At 43.0% G+C, this 21,594-nt stretch overlaps 1 protein-coding gene across 4 annotated transcripts in view; it reads right to left on the bottom strand.

The window, feature by feature from the left end:
• Positions 1-21,594, bottom strand: part of ANKRD29 (ankyrin repeat domain 29) — a 447,476-nt gene that overhangs the window by 247,275 nt on the left and 178,607 nt on the right. For all 4 annotated transcript variants that reach the window (XR_014961577.1, XM_085605755.1, XM_085605754.1 and 1 more), the window contains one exon: positions 20,158-20,256. Coding sequence is in view for 3 of the 4 variants with exons in the window: in XM_085605755.1 (XP_085461881.1) it covers positions 20,158-20,256 (99 nt within the window). In the remaining variant the exon portion in view is untranslated. The remainder of the gene's footprint in view (positions 1-20,157; positions 20,257-21,594) is intronic.

Genomic DNA, 21,594 nt, shown 5'->3' with positions numbered 1-21,594 from the left:
CTCTCAACAGAGGAGATGCATCGGTTCAGCTCGGAATTGTGCTGCACATCAGAAGAGATGTGTCGGTTCTGCTGGATCCACAGAGATGCTGACAGAGCACCTTTAGGCCCACTTCCAAGGGTCCGGGACTGGGGTGGCACCACTTGGCAGGGTAGGACTCACAGATGACAGAGTCCAAGTTCTGGGTTCAAAGTTGTTGGAGCCTTCTGCCCCTGAGGCTCTAGTCAGGAGACCTGCCAACTATCCCTAGGAGTCACTCGGAGGTCCTGTATTCAACAGATGCAGGTCCAGTCCTTCTCACCCAGGCAAGAGGAAAGCAGGCAGCAGGGCAGCAGTCCTTCAGAGCAGCAGAGTGGCAGTTCTTTCAACAGCACAGCAGTACTTCTTCCTGGCAGAGTATCTACAGGTCCAGAAGCGTACTGAAGAGTAGGTGTCTGGGGTCCAATATTTATATTTGCGCCCTCCTTTGAAGTGGAAGAGCTTCTAGAGTTTTCTCTTTGAAGTGCATTGATCTCCTGTCTCCTCTGCCATGGCTCCAGATTAACTACCGGGGTGTGCATCCCTTTTTTGTTGTCGTCACAGGACACAGTCTATTCAAGTGTAAGTAGGGCCATGCCCTGCTCTGCTGTCCAATCCTGCCAGTGATGCCCCATCCAGGCACACCTAAACTCTCTATTGTGTGTGGCTGTCTCGGGGAATACACAAAGCGCAACTGACAGCTACAACCAGTCATGTGATCCAGAGACAGGCTGCAGGCACTAAATGGCTAAGGCAGGAAAATGCCAACTTTCTAAAAGTGGCATTTTCAAAATTGTAATTAAACATCAGGCTTTTCCTAAAGAGAGGATTTTTCATTACAATTCCAAAGACACCACAAATTAACTGCTCACCTGCTCCCATTCTGAAATGATCACTTCTTAAATGTAATAAGGGAACTCCAATGTTATCCCATGGGGTAGTCTGGTCTTGTAGTAGTGAAAAATTAATTTTAAAGTTTTGCACTACCAGGACAGTAAAGCTTAAAAGTACATGGCTGATTTTTTACATATGCTGCACCCTGCCCTTTCTCTATAGTTATCACCTATTAGGTACTCACAGTTTGATAATATTTAAGATGCAGCACTTTTGCATCATGGTTCGTCTGGGTAAAGAGGGTGGCCTGTCATCACACTCGCTCCAGGGCAACACTCCTGCATAGTAACCTAATTGGTTCAACTTTCGGGGACGGCATATTAATATGCAACAGTGCTGCATCTTAAACATTATTAAACTATGAGTACTGAATAGGTGGTAACTGTATAGATACCTTTTTTCTCTTTTTCTCTTTTTCCCCATGCTTTGGTATGCCTCCAGAGTGATTTAATAGGAGTGATACCAGGGAACTAGGTTTCCTGGGGTCCTGAAGAAGAGCCAATTAGGGGCACGGCTTGAAACATGTCGCTCATTTAGGAAATTGATCCATAATAATCTCCCTTTCTATAAAAAACTCCCCTTTAATTTTTAATCATACCTACTAGATGTTCAAATAAACTAAGGGATACCTACTAGCCAGTATTTTAAACCACATACCATCATCCCCACTCCCTTACCTTTCTTAGAACAACTCCTTTATCATTGTATAAAAATATCAATAAGTGCTCCCACGTAAGTGGTAGGTCGTAGCACGCCCGATCCGCAGCGGATCGGGAGGAACCCAATGATGAAGCATTCCACCAAGGGTTAACTCTGGTGGGTGAGGGTTTCACAAGAAAAACAATTTTTTTCCACCAGAGGAGAGTCATTTTTCACACTTAACTGTACCGGGTTTCTGTTTTTTGGATCACATGACTAAGCAGCCTTCTTCCCTCCTCAACCTCACCAGATGAGATCAATCCTCCCTAATCTATTATATCAGGATTATAGGACCTGCAGGTAAAGGGTGGAGAGTTTACAGGTATTCTTCCTGTTTGGTACTGTCAGGACATGGATCCTGAAATCATGTAGCCTCTCATTTTGAGAGCTGGGAGTGTGTCAGTTTTGTGTAGACTCCATATTACATTCCATGGGGGTTTAAATAGCCTCCAGTAAAAGTTATTTTTTGACCATTCCAGGTTATCTGGCGATTTTTGCGTGCAAAGCTGAGGATGGCTTCTGTGTGTTGGTACCTGAGAGGTTTGTAGATGATTGGTTGGGCTGTTGTCCTCGTTGAGTTGTATGTCGGAATTCTGTGAGCTCGGTCAAGTTCTAGAGTGTTGTGAAACTTAATGCCTGCAATTTGGGGGATCAAGTTCTCCAAAAAGGCAATACATGATTCGCTAAGTCTTCTGAGCCCTCTGGAATGCCAAAAATTCTAATATTGCCCCTCCTATTTATGTCTTCCAACTCGGCTGCTTGATGTTTCAAGCCATTGGTGACAGTCAGCAGTGATTTCATCTCTTTGCCGATTCGGGAGGAAGAATCTTCCACATCACTTATTCTTTGTTCTGCAGCGGTGATTTTAGAGTTAATTGTGTTCATGTCAGCACGAATTGTGGTTAGTTCTTATTGCATGGCGTCCATGTTTCATTAGGTTGATTTCGCCAAGTCATGGACATCTACTAGTTTCTTAAGGATCATTTCAATTGTGCTGTTCACATCGGCTTTGGCCTTAATGGGCGAATCAGATATCGCAGGTTCACCTTTGGAACGTTTGTATTGCGCTTTGGGGTCTTTTTCTGCCATGGTATTAGATATGACTTAGGGTGGTAGCTTAAAATGATGGTTGGCGGTGGAAGAGTCTGCTGAGTAGTAGGTACAGCCGGTAGCAAGGTTCCGGCGGACCAGTCTGGATCCTGCAGTTATTATGCTGCTATTTATTGAGGAGCTGGTGACTGTGGACCTTATTGTAGTTTAGGCACTGTTAAGAAGGGTTGAGTAGCAGTTCTCAGAGACACATGGAGCTAATTAGAGTAACTTGGAGACCGGCTTGGAGATGGATTCTTGCTGGAGATAGAGATGAAGATCAGATTGGATACAGCATGTATGTAGAGTAGATACAAACTGGGAGCAGAGCAATCTGAAATCTCTTGAGGACCAGATCGGTAAGTGCCGGCAGGTAAGTTCAGGCAGATAAGTTCATATGGAACAGAGTACTGCAGTAGCAGATGTAATGGCGAATGGGCACTGGTATCTGAGCACAATTTGATACTAGTTTGGCACTTTTTTTTAATAGTACTAAGCCTCATTCCAGAAATTATTTGGCTATACAGCTGTATTTATTAGCAGTTGTGGGTACGAGCAGTAGTCACTTTCTCACTGCGGGAGACGCAGAAAATCACTGCAGGAGACACAGCAGGAAACACGCAGATGACACAGCAGGGCGACTGCTTGCCCCGTTTACCCAGTTGTTATAGCTTATACAAGTACACAGCTGCCGGTGAAGCGTGCAGACCACAGCATCACCGGCAGTACAGATAACACCAGCAGTAAACACAACAAACCAGCAGCGAGGTTGGTCACAGGTCCCTGAAGAAGTTGACGGGACTATCAGTTCCTTAAAATCCTATTAGCTCCTTAAAATCCTCAAATTCCCTTTAAAGTTCTTGTGGGCAACTGCTATTCCAATCCCAATTCCACGATCAGTGGCGCCGCAGAAGATTGGCAAAATGAGCACGTTTATTCAGAGACCACCATTTTAGAGTCAGACAGTACCATGGGCAGTTATTAACGTGACTGCACTGCTTGCGTTAGCTAAGCTGGAAGCAGGAAAGGCATACCTTAACTGATGAAGGGAAACTGGTGATGCTTTAAACTGCCCTGGGATCCGCTGAGGTAGGGATCTTAGACCGGTTGTAGACCGCCTTAGCTGCGGAGTGTAAACAATGGGCGGAAGGTCGCCATTTTGGGTCCGTTGAGAGAGTGGTCTCGGAAAAGCAATTAGCCCCAGCAGAGAGGTAATCCAAGTTCTTTTTATGGCCATCTAGTTATGGTGTTTGTTGGTGCCGCATTTCCCTGTTGATCCAAGGGCTGAGACTTGCTGTGCAAGCGCCGTGGCGAAGCTCCGGAGAAATTATTACGACACTAAGCGGCTGCCTTTTTGGGCCCACTAAGCAAGGGCTGACGGTGAGATCCCTGGTTACAAAGGTTTCTGGGTTAAACCGACGTCTGTGATGGGCGCAAGTCATGCCCCATATCACATTGGTCTGAATCCTGGTGCGGACGTGATGTGTAGATTCCAGTACTCGTGGAAGGAAGCATTGGAGTCTCCGCGTTGTGCAGAGCGACGGGATCAGGCAGCCATTTCTCTAGGAGGACTTAATCTAGCCAATCTAAAAACATACCAAACAGCCTTCCTAGCAAAACAGGGCTCATACTTGCTCTCGCCGCCCATCAATTATACCCCTGTATGGCTAGAAGTTGAAAAATCTATCCTTTAAAATATTAACTCTCTTGCTCTGCTCACCTCTAGCCACACACATCTAATTACATCAAAGTCTATTTTTAAAAATATAAAAGCAGCGTTACTAAAATTAGATAAGAAACTCAACTCAAGCATAAAGGGATTTTCTTCCCCCAACAGCTAGAAAGCTCCTCATACCCAATTACCTTTAAGGAACCCCAATCTGATCATAATTTGGAGGATATGGAATTTTATAATTTTTTAAAGGTCAGAGCAGCATTATCAAAGTCCAAATTCCATAACTCACCTCCATCCCTACCAATCTTCGTAACGAAGATCAACAAACTAGGCCACCAAGTATCACTTATATCCAAACTACTCCGCCCTAAAATCTCGACTCTCAATAAAAACCGTATTATTATCTGGGAGCTTCATTCCTCTAATCCTCTACCAGAGTCTAAATGGACTCAATTATGGAGCTTGACTACCCATAATAAAATATCTCCAGCCCTATCTCAAACAAAATTATGGTTCCTTCATAAAGCCTTTAGGACACCGGCTCAACTACACTCACAGCATCTTTGCGATGACCCTATCTGCTGGAACTGTAAAGAAGAAACAGGCGATTTAGCTCACCTTATCTTACACTGCAAAGCTGTATGAGCATTTTGGGACAACGTATTTGATTTTCTATCAAAACTATTCAATTGCCAACTAAAAAGAGAACTCTCCACTTTAACAACTGGCTTTCTTGATATGGATACATTAAACAATACAGACAAGGCCCTCTTGGACCTCCTATTCACTTCTGCAATAAAAATTGTCCTAAATAATTGGAAGAACATGCACAAGGCATCATTCAAATGCTGGATGAACTGGATCACACACCTCAGGGGCGCAGACAATTTTGCTCTTCAAAACTCTCCCTGGAAGCCCTCTACCAGACACATGTGGGACATACTAGATGAATAATTCGCCACACACAAGCCACCATGATTAGTATACAGACACCATTCATAGGTTACTCCCCTTTCACATATCCCCCCTAGTGACAAACAATAGTTTAGGATGGGTAAATACATTACGGAACCTCAGATGCATTGAACCTAAAGAAATTCTACCGCCACAGGACTCTTATGTCAAGACGCAAACTTTGACACAATACCCAACAAAGCATGGTTAGACCCTTTTATTTTTATTTATTTCTTTCTCTTATCTCTTATTTCCTTCTTTTCTTCATTTATTTCTTTATTTCATAGATTATTCGAAGATTAATTATCAGTGTACAGCATATTGTATCATCCAGTACAATGTATTCTATGCTTCTCGAACGCCGCTTGTAAAAATAATTCCTGTTCATCATACTGCGGAAGCTGTTATATTTCTACCTAGCAGCTTTATCTCGTTAATTTTATACCTTTGTACACAGTATGCCGTTTCTTTGTGTTTTTCTGTTGAAAATACCTAAAAAAATCATTTGACATGGTAAAGAGCCTCCAGTAGGGGTGGTCCTGTGTTACTCTGAATTGGGTCCGAAGACACACTGAAGACGATGAAGTCAATCCACTCCGGGGCCCCCACGGACCCCTGCCCCACCACATTTTCAACAGAGCCGCCGACACCATCGAACCTATGCTCTGCCACACCATCAACCGCCTCGTTCCCTGATGACTAGAAACACGCTGAGATCAACCCCCTCCTGAAGAAACCCTTGGCGTACCCCACCGACCTAAAAAACTACAGACCCATCTCCCTTCTCCCGTTCCCAGCGAAAGTCATTGAGAAAGCCATTAACAGCCAACTCGCCAAATTCATCGAAGAGCACAACATCCTCGACTCCTCCCAATCTGGCTTCAGAAAAAAACACAGTACAGAAACCGCCATCCTCGCCGCAACAGACGACATCCGTACCTTACTGGACAAAGGAGAAACAGCAGCCCTCATCCTCCTTGACCTCTCAGCGGCATTCGACACAGTCTCTCACCGCACCCTAATACGCAGACTTCACGACACACGGATCCAAGACAAGGCCCTCGACTGGATCCGCTTCTTCCTCTCCAGCAGAACGCAGCGGGTCACACTCCCCCCTTTCCTCTCGGACCCTACACCTACCACCTGCAGAGTCCCCCAGGGGTCCTCCCTCAGCCCTACGCTCTTCAACGTCTACATGGCTCCGCTCACCCCCATCGCCAGAACCTACGGACTCAATATTGTGTCCTACGCAGATGACACCCAACTCATCCTCTCCCTATCCAATGAACCCAACACCGCCAGACACAACTTTCGAGAAGGCATGGAAGCCGTCGCCAAATGGATGAAAAACAGCTGCCTACAACTAATCACCAAAAAAACTGAAGTACTCATCATGGGCCCAAACCCAGACACCTGGTGGCCCCCTGCCCTCGGAAGCCCACCCACCCCCACGGACCATGCACGCACCCTGGGAATCATCCTGGACTCAGAGCTCAAAATGGACTGCCAGATCAACTCCGTCTCGTCCTCCTGCTTCCACACCCTCTGCCTCCTACGTAAGACCTTCAAATGGATGCGCCTGGAACACAGAAAGACAGCCACTCATGCCCTGGTCACCAGCAGGCTCGACTACAGCAACGCACTCTATGCCGGAAAAAACAAAAACCTCTCCCGCAAGCTACAGAACATCCAAAATGCCGCCGCAAGACTGGTCCTCAACCTGCCAAGACACTGCCACATCTCCCAGCACCTCTGCACACTCCACTGGCTCCCCATCGAAGCTAGAGTCACCTTCAAGATGCTAACCCACGCTCACAAGGCCCTCCACGACACCGGACCAGCATACTTGAATAGCCGGCTCAAATTCCACGCACTCCAAAGGACCCTACGATCAGCCCAGCTCTCCTACACCGTGGTCCCCCGCACCACCAGATCGGGAGGCCGCTCCTGCTCCTTCCGCACTGCCAGAGCCTGGAACGACCTTCCGCTCCACCTCAGACAGATAACATCGCTCCCCATCTTCGCAAGAAACCTCAAAACTTGGCTCTTCGACAGACCCCCTCCTTGATGGACTGGAACCTGCGAACCCCCCCCCCCCCACACCCCCAAGTGCCTTAAGCCCTTACGGGTGAGTAGGTGCGCTTAAAAAACACCTGGTTAGATTTGATTTGATATTTGTCCTTGATGGCTGAACTGTGCGAAAAGGAGACTTGGTCCTCTGGAGACTTAACCGTATAGATCCAGCAGCGTCTGTCACCAGTAGTCTGGGTGGATTCTGTAGGATATGCTTGGTTGTTTAAGAGTGCCTCCACGGGGAAGGTCTTCCGCTGCTGCTAGGTACACTCCATACAGTGTTCACTTGGAGGTTTAGCAGTGCATTAAGTGGGTTGGGCTTTATGTTGCTACTGAGTGGACTCAATATCGTGTAAACCTTGGTGGACCCTACTCAGTATATAAAGTGTGCATAAAAGTAATTGGTGAGTGTCATGTGTATTGGTTTATCAGACCAGATTTCATGTCTGTGAAGACTTTCACAAATGGACAACTTGTTCTACATTGTGTACACATTATTGCTCCCTGGGAATAAAGAAGATAACCGAGTTGATTGTTGAGTAGAATCTGTAGCCTATGGCTTTTCTTCCTGAGCCAGGACTATAGGAGTGCAAAGTGTGAATCAAGCTTTTTTGTGAGTGTCATGTACATTGTAAAGCATAACAAAAGATGTTTTGATTATGTTTTTCACAAATCTATGTACTGTGCATTTCAGCATACACAGACTTGCCTGTACAGAGTTAACAAACAAATAAAACTTGCAGTCATGAAGTATACGTAGTGGCTGATGCTTTTTCATGGATAAAAGAAATGGGTCCTATCAGGAGCTTAGAGGAGCTTGTATTTGGAAATATGTAGGTGAGACTAAAGTGTTGTTCCAGAGGCACGTTTATGACATTTTAAAAGCTCAAGAAGTAATTCATGAGCCCACATAAATCATTGCCTCTTGCTTACTCTTGGGAAGTGATTGGGATGCACAGCAAAGTATAGAAATGCAGTAACATAAAAAACAATGAGAGGTAGCGAGCAAAGAATTGTAATCTTTGCAACATTAGAATCAAAAAGAGAATTAGCTTTAATACTAATGTACTAAGAGTTTTGTTGAGTGAGAGGATGGATAAATCATGTGTACTCTTTAAGTAAACAATAATAACAGAATCTGCATTGGTTGGTTGTTCTTGAAGAAGAATATCACTTACTAGGGATAATGAGTGGAATTTTCTAAAATGTAACTGGGTGGATCAAATTTCAAATCTACATGGCCATAAATGATGCACCTACTAATGGAGTTGTTTGTTGGTTGCTCAGGGTTTTGGAATTAATTGTTATATCTGAGAGACTCCTGTGGTCTGAAGTCACTGGATTATAGTGGACCCCCACTCAAGAAACCAAGACGTTGGTGTACTCTGTCTGCCAAACTGAAGGTCCGTTTACCTGATTCATTGCATGCACACCTTAAGTATGTCAGCTACAGAGACTACTCTGTCGCTGATATGCTCCTTTGACCGCCCACTGGAGAAACAACCATCAAAGGTTTGGGCATTTGACAGCACGTCTGAGTGCGTGATCGATTGGACAGTTTTTACTCTTGTAAAAAATGTGGTGGTGAGGAACAGTACACATGTTTAAATGACCCCTACACCGTGGGAGGAAACTCCCAGGGCCTGGGGTCATTAGTTTTTGTTTTTTCTAAAACAATATCCACTTAGGGATTTTGTTTTTAAAAAAAGTAGACATATTAAAAGTGTGATGGATTATACCGTCATTTTGACAGAACCGTCTATAGAACGTTTAATATATTGACAGGAACTGCCGTGATGGTGGTTCCTGCCAATGTTTGGAGTTGTCTGCAGGAATGGCAGACAACTTTAAATTTGTTGGGTGGAGGACCCTTGGTGTGGCGGAAGTAAAGTACTCTGCTATACTAAAGGACTTCACTCAGCCTGCCAAATACTAAATCAGCCACTCAATCTTCAAAAGTTACTATGAGTCAACTACGAACACATCACAAATTTGGCAAGATTGTGGGGCCTGGCCTGCCGGCTACAAAGGAGGACAATAACTCTAAATGGTGCCCAAATATCCAACAGCATCTGACCTTAAAACTGACAAAGATACAGATGGAAGGCTTGAGTGAAGAAGAAACATAATTCTCTTGACAGACACATTCTTGATACAGCCATCACACACTAAATTTGCTGATCCAGTAATAGGCCTGATCTGGGTCTGAACTGGGCAGAAAACCATGGTTTATTGGCAGATCGTCCTGTGGTTAAACCAGAACTAAGTAACAACCTGAGGCTAGCGGGTACTGTGGTGGTACTTGTCCTCCTCCAATCACTTTGAGCGACAAGGAATGGATTCCCTCTAAGAGAGAAAACAATACCGTTCCAGTGGGGCTTGAAAAGGTGATGGACCAACCGGTGACTTACAACCCCTGAATACAAGCAAAGAAGCAGCCCTGAGGTGTATGCTACTTCGAGATGGAGGCCCCCTGGGATGAGAGGGCAGGACACCTTGGCGCTACTGCTAGTGGACGAGAAGAGGGGGCTGGAGGAGAGGCAACTTTGTGATTTGTGCAGCCTGACAGTAAATTAGGAGGAGCCAAGCTGATTGCTTGATAAAGACATAATAGTTGATGTGCAACTTAGACAGCCCCAATACTCAACTCCCACCTGCCTCTCCCCATCGTGCCCCTGAGCTATTTCATACATGATGGAATTACAATTAAGAAACCATTATCACCATGTGCATCATGTATGGAAAGCCTTTTATGCTGGAGACGGATCATCAAGCTTTACTAACAATATTTGGTCATCCAAAGGCCAAGATGCCTCCTAGCATTGAACGTTGGGAACTACGACTGCAAGAGTACAATTATAACATTGTGCTTCGTCCAGGAAAGGATCAGAGCTCTGCTGGCTACTTTTCCAGAGTACCCATTCAAGGTCATGGCATTCCATCCAAATCAGCTGAAACTTATATCAACTTCATCGTAACATCAAACACACCAGCTACCATTTTAGGAGCTCAGATTATTACTGCCACGAGTCACGATACTAAAGTTGGAAGATATAATTATACATCTGTTGTGGAACCAGCACACTCAACCTCTCACCAGGGAGGGTGAATATCAAAAATACAGAAATGTCAAGGATGAACTGTCAATAACTCAAGAAGGAGTTATATTGCGAGGGGTGAGAATCTTGATTACGGAGAGTTTACGACAGAAAATGATTGACGTGCCCACAGAGGACATAGGGGAATCGTTGTCACAAAACTATCTGCCAGATACCGAGTCTGGTTTCCATATCATGGCGAGCGAGTTGAGAAGGAATTAAAGGCCTGTCACCTATGCCACTGCCTATCTACAAAAGTTACTCAACACACCCTAAATATGTCAGAACTCTCAAAGCATTCATGGGAGAGAATAGCCATTGACTTTTTCAATGGACATCACCTGGTGGTGATTGTGGACGAATACTCACAATTTCCATTAATTGAGGATGCCTCATCCACCACTCAAGAACGAGTCATTGAGAGACTGTATGGCATCTTTGCGACATGGGGTGTTCCAGTCATACTAAAATCTGACAATGGCCTGCCTTATAATAGTCGGGAATTCAAAGACTTCTTAGAGCATCTGAGTATAAAGCATCAAAAAAGTAGTCTTCCATGGTCGCAGGCCAACGGACTGTTTGAGAGATTTATGAATACGCTAAAGAAAGCGGTGCAGCATGTTACACTTGAAAAGTTCAATTTACAAACTGTGTTAAACTCTACATTGCAAGCTTACCATTCAACACCTCACTTGACCACTGGTGAAAGTCCGGCAACAGTGATGTTCGGGGGAGCAAAGACAACCATGTTACCCCAATGGACCAATGAGAGAGGCAGAAATGATAATGACTCTTGTATGAGGGTCTTGGTTCAGAAACAAAAGATGAAAACATATGCTGACTGAAGATGACATGCGAAAAACATCGTCTTCCACGGCGGAGACAGAGTGCTTGCATGGCAGATGAGGAAAAAAAATCTAATGCTCCCTTTGATGCAGAACCTTTCCAAGTAGAATCGACAAAAGGACACATGGTGACTGCCCAGCGCCTATGGAAGTCTATTACCAGAGACTCTGCTCACTTTTGGCGCTTGATTCATAGTTCACCTGAGCTCTATGGTGAAGGAGAGACTGATTCTGAAACACCAGTGACTGCTGTTGCCTTTTCGCCATCCCAGCAGATCTTGAATCATGATAGTGGCAGGTCTCTACTTCACACGACACATTCAGGTCGAACCATTACAGCACTAAAGAGATTAGTTGAAGAGATTTAAATGTATATATGTGTGCATCCTGTTTAAAATTGTCAAGTTTTCATTTAACAGAGGGTGAAATGTAGTATCTTGCAAGTTAACAATGGCTGAACCCCTTTGGCTCCTGATTAACTCCGTAGAGCTATGACATAATTAATAGAGTGTATTGCAGTGAAGGCTGCTTTAGAACGTTGGGTTCGCTTGTTACACGCAGACAAATAAAGATGTGTATTACTAAGCTCCATGTGTGGTGTAGTTACTGGAGGGTAGCCCAGCTGAGAAAACGCTTCAATAACTAGATGATAATGCTGAAGAAAGTTGGAGATAATTTGTCTAGATTTATATAGGTTTGTTCATTTTGTGATGCAAAGAGATGTGGTGTGCCTTATCTATCTCAAATTGGTTTTTAACCTTTAGATTCAAACATTTCAAAAACATATATTTCGTAGAAGTAATTGGCAATCAGATCCTTCAATATTTTCTGGTAAATTAAAGCTACTCAGATTATATTGTTTATTGTGATTTTCTAAAGAATTAATTTCTTCATAGGAAGAATTGTGGTAGTAGGTGGAAGCATTTGGTCAAACATAGTTTTTTTTTTCCATGAATTTAATTTCACTGTTGGAGAGTTTCAAAGACAAACTAGCCAAATCCTGTCAAATATTTTTAATATTCACTTGTATGACATAAGTATTAGATTGAATGGCTTGAATTTCTTCCAAAAATTGTCCTTAATGTTTGATCGGTGGAGGAGATGCAGCCTGTTTCCATTTTTTTGAATGGCTAGACATACTTTTATTGTATATTATTAGGCTGTACTTTGAGGAAAATATAGAAAAAGTGCAAGTGGAAATAATAATAGGCAATAAAAGTAGTAGTCATTTAGTTAAGGTAATAACGAATAGCATAATGACCCACATTATGAATTTCAGAGCTATATATTTCAGTTGGTACTTGAGGAATCAGGAATCAGTAGATACTGTCACAATATTATCCAAAACCTGCTTTCCTTTAGTTGTATAGCAGCTCAAATGGACCTGGGAGGTCCTAGGTTGAAACTGCACCACTCACATTGCAGTCCCTGCCTACTGTGACTGGAAACTCATTGTTGAAGCAGCAGCACACTGGTGAAATGAGTTTGGACCACGCTTGTCTGAATCAATATGGAAAAACCCACAAATTTGACCAAAATACCACTAGAAACAGGGGAGAACATATGGAAGGATTTTGTCATAAAATAATATCCTGTTTTTCATTCAGGAGAGCTATCTATGAGGTGGGCGAGCAAGGCTCACGGATAAGTGACCATATTAGAATGCATGCTCGTGAGCCTCTCACATGCAACGCATTGTTAAGTCCTGTTTGCCTACGTGCCTTCTGCCCATTCTCATGTATAAATGCTTCAGAGGACATAACAATCCTGATTCACACTACATACGACCCATATAAAAAAGATTCTGAATTTTTAAGAATCACTTTTGACTATGGGATTTTGAATCAATAAATGGATTATGAATCGTCACTGAATGGAATTTTCCGATTAATTACAATTTCATCTAACTTGCCTTGGTTTAATAAACTATTTCATATCAAAAAAAGCAGGGAAGAAGCTTTGGTGAGCTTTCTCCCTTGAGAGGCCCACCTAAGATGGAGATAAAAAGTGAGCCTTTTCAATCTGAAACCGCAGTCCAGAAGTTAATATGAAAGCCTGAGAAAAAATGCTTAATTTCCTTTAATTATGCCGCAAATATCATGGAACAAGAGTACATCTCAGATGCCACTCTGGTGATGAAAATCATAGGTTGTTCTCCAGATTACACCTATGTTAACACAGGATGAGGGGGTACAGAAGGAGCCAGGAGCGTGACTGCCACAGAGCTGAAAAGGATGGTGAAGCAGTCACAGATTGATGTGCACTTCTTTACCTGTCAGTGCCTACACTTCAGGATGACTTCAAAACAAAGAACAATTTGTCATCTCTGGCCACTAAAGTGGTCTACATTTTGGACAGATGTGCATGTGTAAGAGCAGAATGTCATCTCTCACAGTAAAGAAGCCAGCTGAGCCATTGCCCCATGTTGTGTGCTGCCGTGGTTGGAAGAAAACGTGAATGACACAACAAAAGACTAATGGATGTGGAGGGCTTACAATTAAGTAAAATATACATCTAATGAGATATTATTTTAAGAAATGACCTAGCCACTCAACTGCGATAACTTATTACAGTTGAGTTCTGACATCACAATGCTTGCTGCGAGAGCCAGCAGCCCTGGGGAAAGACAGGTCAGGTCACAAAGCATTATTAAAGCAGATGTTTAAAGAATGAAAACAAAATATTGCTTTTCTTTCTTCTGCTCTGATATTTATTGGAACAAGATTATTTTTTTGCGCTCCTTAGATAATTTTAGAAAAGTTCAGAGCTACTCTGTCTTTGTTTAAAAAACTGACATGTCAAACCCATTCTGATATCTTTTTGTAATACATATCTAACAGTTTTTTTGATGTGTTTAATTTTGCACAAGAGATTCTCATTGGATTCATGTTTACTTCATGTTTCTCTTGATATGAAAGAGCTATGCACCAAGGATTTAAGTGGTTTGTGGGAACGGTGATTGAGTGACCATTTATTATAAGTAATAAAGTACCCTGCTGTGCATGATAAGGATATTACAAGTCACCTTGGAGTTCCATACCCTTATAAAGGAACTCTATAATGTAGGCCAGGGGGTGCCCTATCCCATATTGAATTTTACTAAAATCAAAAGGTCTTGCTAACACTAGATCTAAAAATGTGTCAAATACACATTCTATTGGTACAATGACATCTCTGAAACAGAGGCTGAGAGCTCATATAATCAAGAACAATTACCTACACCCCTAGATTGATGTCAAGCATAGGACAGAACTAGATTACCTAATATTTTGTTATTGGGTATCTGTATGGTACCATTAACACAAAAAACGATCATCCTAGCCTCTGAGGTATCTGTAAACAAATAAGTGTGAATCTTGCTTTTTGATGATGACATAAGTTGGTACTTGCAGTGATAGGCAGTGGATTAGACCAAGGTCCAAGTTATTTGTGAACGGTTTCAAAGATTTTAGAGTTAATATTGATCAAATGGATAAGATGTATTGAAATAATAATTTAGTCAATAAAAAGGCATGGCTTAGTTTTCAATCTCCAAATAACTATAAGAATGAATTTATTCAGTTACTTATGATAAATTAGAAAGTAATGTGAAGATAGACTGTGAAAATTGGGATCGATTACATTAAACTATTGGCAAAATCAATCTGGTAAAAACTATGATAATTTCTGCTAATATTTTATTCTTACAAGCCTTCCCAATCTAACCCATTTTTTAAAATCATAAAGTGTATCTGTTAGGAAGAATATGGAGGCTCCTGAAGAGAATTATATAAAAAATGCATTGCTTTAGGTGCTCTCCATAGCTGAGCATAAAATAAATTTACATTTGCTGATATAATGGCAGAAAACTTACCTGTAGTGACTGCTACCGGACGGGAGTGGTGGGACAGGGAGGGGAAAATAAAAAAGATTTTTTTTAAAACACACCTACCTGCCGCCTCTCCTCCGTCCTCTTCATCGCCAGCCGGCCACCGCCTTTCCTCTGTCCTCTTCATCTTGAGTCCGGCAGCAGGAAGCACCTGGGCTCCCAGGCTCCCCACAGCCAATCACAACACTGCAATGCAGCGTTGTGATTGGTCTGAGCGCCGTGGTTTGGTGCTCAGACAGGCAGTGGGAACCTAGCCTGGGTGGAGAACATGCAAAGTGTGCATGAGGCTTTGGCCGGCCCGAGAAGGCCAGCCAAAGCATCATGCGCAGTTACAGAGTGCGCCCGCCACTCCTACCCCTGGAGTGCTCTGGAGTCACGGAGCCCAGCTCCGCCCACACATAACCAACTGGGCCACTGCAGTAGGAAAGATAAAGTGATAATAACGCTGCGTTATTATCATTTTAGTTTTCCTTCTTGAACTGCTCGGAGAGCAGTGGGGCGCACTCCTCTGTCTTAGCGGAGGAGCCGCCGCTGAAACTTACTTGAAAATAGGCCACATATATATATTTTTGTTTATGGCTTATGCATTTCCAGGAGAGACTTCACTCAATACTGTGTGATATTTAACACATCAAAACATATGAAACTGTATTTGCAGTTTCAAGTAGCGGATGAAGGGTTGATTTATTTTGTAGACCTAAATAATCCAGTGTCATCACCCTAAATCGCTAGGAAGGTGAAAAGTGATGCAGTCCACTGGAATAAATGCAATTTTTTGGTACTCACTGTGTAGAGAGTAATAATGATGCCAAGCATTTTTTTCTAGGAACAATTGTGGAAGGACTCTTGAAACCTGCATGTTGGTCAGTGCTTAATTTGTACAAATATAAGTGCCAGGGCCCTTGTCAAAAGACCACTGCAGCTTGCACACCCATTGCCCCTGCCAGCGCCTCCAGTGGCAGAACCAACACACCTACTACCCATCACACCCTACTACAAGTGTGACAATTCAGACTATTTCAGGTCTCCAAAGCTAATAGAATTGGTTACGTAGCAGGTATTCATCATTTTTAATGTATATTGAATTAATAAACAACTGTTGTTGTGTTCATCTGTAATTCATACAAACAGCCCCACCACGTGGCATACTGTCCTAAGTGCCAGTGTCGACAATTAAGTGCCGGTGCCGAGCACCGGAAACCACCAGCTCAAATTAAGCACTGATGTTGGTTTATTGTTACCTCCTTTTTAAATTTTATTTCAAACCTATCGGTCATGAATCATCATTGGTGGTGCACACAGTTTAAAGTTAGACATGATGTGAGTCTCATGTCTTTCCTTAAAATAGAAAATTTCCTACCTTTCAATGCACGAAAAACAAGTTTTAATTAAAAGGGAGGAGGCTCATATTAAATGACCCTGTTGCTTGCTTGTCTTTGTTTTATTACCGTTAGATTTATAAGAGAGTATTTAAATAATATACGTTTTTTATACAAAAACTATCCACTGATGTTATGAGCATTCTTTGCTGTTGGTACCAGGTATTTTCATTTCTTATTTGCATATTATACATTTTCTTTCAAAGTAATAAGAGTAATTTCTCTTTCTGTATGCCTGCTCTCTCTTTTGGCCACGTTTTGAATGCCAGGATTTTGATTTTATTTTGGAAATTGCATAAAAGACTGTGTTATGTTTAGGACTGACATGTGCTGATCAATGCTTAATTTAGTTTAAATAAAAAAAGAGTGCAGAAGCCCAAAATGTTTCTTAGGAGCCCAGTGCTGCCACTTGCAAGGGTTGCGAAATACCAAGCTGCCTTGTTTTTTTTTCACCACCCTAAACCTTTGACTCGTTTTCACACTAATGTGCGTTCCTTTATATCTGTACTTTATATCTTTATTAATAAGAAAAAATAAGTTCTGGTCGCCAAAAATGAGTGTCAGAGGCCACCACCTCCAACCACCAACACTAAACAGGCACTGGATCCAGTGGCGTCACTAGGGGGGTGCGGGTGGATGCGGACCGCACCGGGTGACACCCTCATGGGGGGTGACACCAAAGGTCCGGTCGGTGTGTCACTCTGTCTGTGGTGCGTGCACTGCAACCGTCCGTGGCGTGCACAATGTTATTGGAACCACCAGCAGTCCAAACGCAACGACGACGCGCGCAACCTAACCTTGTTCTATTGGTGCCTGTGCGCAGCGCGCACTGTCTCCTCCTCCGCCGCGTCTGCGCGGCTCGGCAGTGACGTCACGTCGTCACTAGAGGGGTTCCCGCATGCGCATTGCCCCCCCCCCAAAGTGCGCGTGACTTGGCATCATCACGACGAGGGACGAGGAGGTGAGGAGGTCTCAGGTCGCCGTCGGCCCGTCGCCAGCCCACACTGCCACTATAATTTAATTTTAAAGCAAGGCCGACCGAGGTAGTCCCCCCCCCCCTGTCTGCAACTCAGCAGGTGAGTGGCCAGTACTACTATTGCCTGCAAGAGACAACTGATGAGCCTGGTGCGATGCTTCTTCTGTCTGGTTTCTGGAAACATAGTGACAGGTAAGAAACTCTACTCCTGCCACCTGCAGTATTGAGGGTAAATATGGACTGACAATGGGGTAACTGTTAGGATTGCGCACAAATTACTTGGCGGGGGGCACCAGGGAAGGTGTCAACAAGGGCCAAAAAGATACCACAGATCGAGATTTATGGATGTCAGGGGTGTGTTAGCGCAGAGATCAAGGGTGTCAGCTGGCACGCGGGGCAAGAGATAGTGCAAGGATAGAAAATGCAATGAGTCCAGTGCAAGTTAGTAGATAATGCTGCATTGACCTGCCTTGTACTGTAGGTGCTTTGGAAGTAGGTATTTGATTAATTGATGGTGAAAGAGGATGGGCGATGTGCTGCAGTTTTTGCACCATTACCATTTCTGTGTCTTCTACCTTACTGAATAGTGCTTTAGTCTTTCTGCACTATGAGGTCAGTTCCTCCAAGTGATTCCATCAAAGAGTTCATTCCACACACACATTACCACACATTATTTGGGTTAATGTGTGAGTAAGGGGGCCTAATTTAACACTGATCCAGGTCACTTCTTGACAGAACAGCCATGCTTTGCTTTTTAAGTCTGTCCACCTGTCATTTCAATATTTAGCCTGTGATCCTTAACGCTTTTCTTTATTTCCCACTTAGTATCCCTACTTGTGCCTGTCACAATCTGTATCTTGTGGCTTCAAACACTGTTCCTCGTTATTATTTATCATATTGGTGTTTGTAACTGAGCCAGTGCCAGCCTGTGAACAATTACTCTACTGGGGGTTACTGCTGTCTAGCAGACAATTGGTTCTGTGTCTGTGTTTTCCCAATAGTCTTTATACATGAACTTTGCTTTTTTGTTCCAGGGTAGGTCTATAACATTTGCTATTGTTCTGTGGTAGGTGTTCCAGTAAACGAAAAGTGAAGTATCTATGAGGCTAATTCAACATCTAATGAATTTAAGTCCGTTGTCAGCCATTTTGCCCCCTGTCGTAAGATGAATCTCTGGCACTTGCTTGGAAGAGCATACCATCTGGTGTCCCAGACCATTGACGTGCGATTAATATATTTGAAGAAATAATGATACTATCCCCAAGTAAATGATGTACCAAGACATTGGATCGACCTTTTACTTCGTGCATACATTGTGCCAGTTACTCTTATAAGGGCAAAAAAATATATCTCAGAAGTCCTGTAACTGCCCATATATAAACAACTGTATCTTATTTTAAAGAAAATTGTTCACATTTTTTATTAACTTTTGATACGTTTGAGCTACAAACAATTTATTAGTTTAGTTTAAATGGTCAGATCATGCTGCAGATCTTGCATTATGAGGCAAATATGGCAGAGCCATTATTATTTAGAAAACATTTGCAAACTAGGATTTTTAGCCATTCATGTTTGAACTGCTGTTTTGGAAAAGGGAGAAGTGCTGATGACAGAAACTCCATGGCTCGGAGACAAATGGCTTGGGCTTCCACATTTTATCGTATTTGGGGACATTCTGTGATTAGAAGCATATCCCACTTTGTGAATACATTTTACTGTCAATAACTCATTATAACCTTAAATAATCATGTGTATCGATTGGTTGATAAAACTGGGCAGTGAAACCAAACAAATACAAAAAATTGGGATGTTTGCGCATTCTGGCCACGCCTCTGGCTCTGCCCACTGATCCAATCCTTGGGTTATTCCCGCCCTCTGATTCTCCGCCCAAAGTTCCCCTACTTTTTTTCCCCACTTCGACCACTGATATATTGTGTTTCTGGATAGTGGGAACACCACACCAGTAAAAAGTACCATACCTATGATATTATAAATTCCAATAAACTGTTGACCAGCAGGTAGCCCACTGTACAACCTGATTAATCAGTCATTATCACACTGTAGTTAACAGGCACATTTTGTAAATATAGGACCTACATTTACAAACGTTACTAAGGATTCTGTATGGTCCCGTTATTTGCCAACTGTGTCCACTGGCGGACTCGGAGCGGAGGAGGTCCATGCGGTAAGTCGTGAGGGGGTGACACCATGAGTTACCCGCACCGGGTGACACCAACCCTAGTGACGCCACTGACTGGATCTATTTTTCATTCTACTAGACTGATGTTGGAGAGTTAAAGGGGCATTGCATAAAGTATGATCTTCCTTACCGTTAATAAAACTATTGGTTCCAGTCTCTGAAAGCTGCGACAATCCAATTTCGTTTACACCCCATTGAGGAGTTTCTTTTGAATAGTATACATAAAATATCACAGCCTGTTTCTTTAGAGACTCTAAACCCTTTCATTAATGTGTCTAGTAAAAAGAAACACATCAACATAAAAGAAAGCACAGTTTCAACTCAAGCAGAATTCTATAGAGTTGTGACACAAAGGAGGCACCATTATTAAAAGGCGAAAGAGTTCCTACCTCTCTGTGAAGATTAACATCAGCTCCTTGTAAGACCAATTCCCGGACACAGTCTAGGTGGCCAGAGTAAGAGGCAACCATGAGGGCCGTCGAGCCAAGCTGGGGCATGGGGAAAAACAAAGTGTACTTTACACAATGGAAGTGTAGTAATGCAATCATTTATTCGGCAGAGCTCAGAAACATTTTAAAAATGATTCAACAGGAAGCATTCCCTCTTTGTAACAAAGTCCTCCTGCTTACCTGTAGGCAAAAAAAAGAATCATAACCTCCTTCTCCAACTGCGAGCACTCACATGCCTACAAATATACACACATGCAGAAAAGGTAAACACACACGCGCCTGCACATGTAGTCACATGCAACCAAGGTGCACACTCACAAGGAGAATGTACACACACAATCACACTGAAGACAATAACAATTCAAAATATACCTCCTCACACAATTCTAGGCAGTCTACTTTAGCAGAAATTGAACACTCGAGCCATATTTACAAGAAAATGACGCAGCGTGGCACCGCAAGCCCATATGCTGCGCTGAGCTGCGTCATTTTAAAAGAACAGAGATGCGTCATATTTCCAACATTATGAGGCATCCTTGTGCTGTCCCCTGCGCTGGCGCACAATTTGCTGTCACGCGTGAATACAGACACCCATGAACCATGGTGCAAGGGTGCCTGCGTTGCAGGCATGATTGTTTTTGTGCAGGAAGGGGAACCTTCCTGCACAAAAACAATCACAAGAGGCTTTTTCCTGCAGGATGCAGCATGCATAGAAATGAAAAAAAGACGACAAATAAAAGTATTTCTCCTTGTTGCGTCTCCTTACGCCTCCCCTGGGGAGGCGTAGGATTCTGATACATTCCAGGTTTGCGAAATGTTGTAAATCTGGGAATGTGGCAGAATCCATGGGTATTGTGTGGGAACACCCACAGCAACACCCATGGCACGTCCTTTCACGCAAATTAATGCGTGAAAAGGGGCCATATTTACAATGCCATTAAAAGCCACGCAGGGTGGCCTTGCGTGGCCTTGTAAATATGGGTCAACACACTGCACCACTGGTGTGTCAAAAAAGTGTTGCAGAGGCCTCGCAAAGGGCTTGTAAATAAGCCCCCTAGATGTGTAGACTTATCTGAGATAGATTTGTCCTTTTCTTCTTGTTTCCTGGTTTAAAATAGTCTGACCAATTGAAACAAATCTAATTTACGCCAGTGTGTATGTTACAAGGCATTTATATAAAGGTATTAGGACTATCGCCGATCAGTTACACATGAGTGCATAATATACATTTCCGTTACTTATACAGTTGTACAGTATATGCTGTCACTTTTTTGAAAACAGATTGTTATTGGAATAGAAAAAAAACATAGCATAGTCACACTTTCAACTGTCCAATATATATCAATGCACTAACAGCGTAGTTCGACCGATCAAACA

The sequence above is a fragment of the Triturus cristatus genome, chromosome 5_1, assembly GCF_964204655.1.
Source record: "Triturus cristatus chromosome 5_1, aTriCri1.1, whole genome shotgun sequence".
Classification (NCBI taxonomy): Eukaryota; Metazoa; Chordata; class Amphibia; order Caudata; family Salamandridae; genus Triturus; species Triturus cristatus.
Note: the sequence above shows the minus strand (reverse complement) of the source record. Positions and strands in the feature narration are given on the sequence as shown.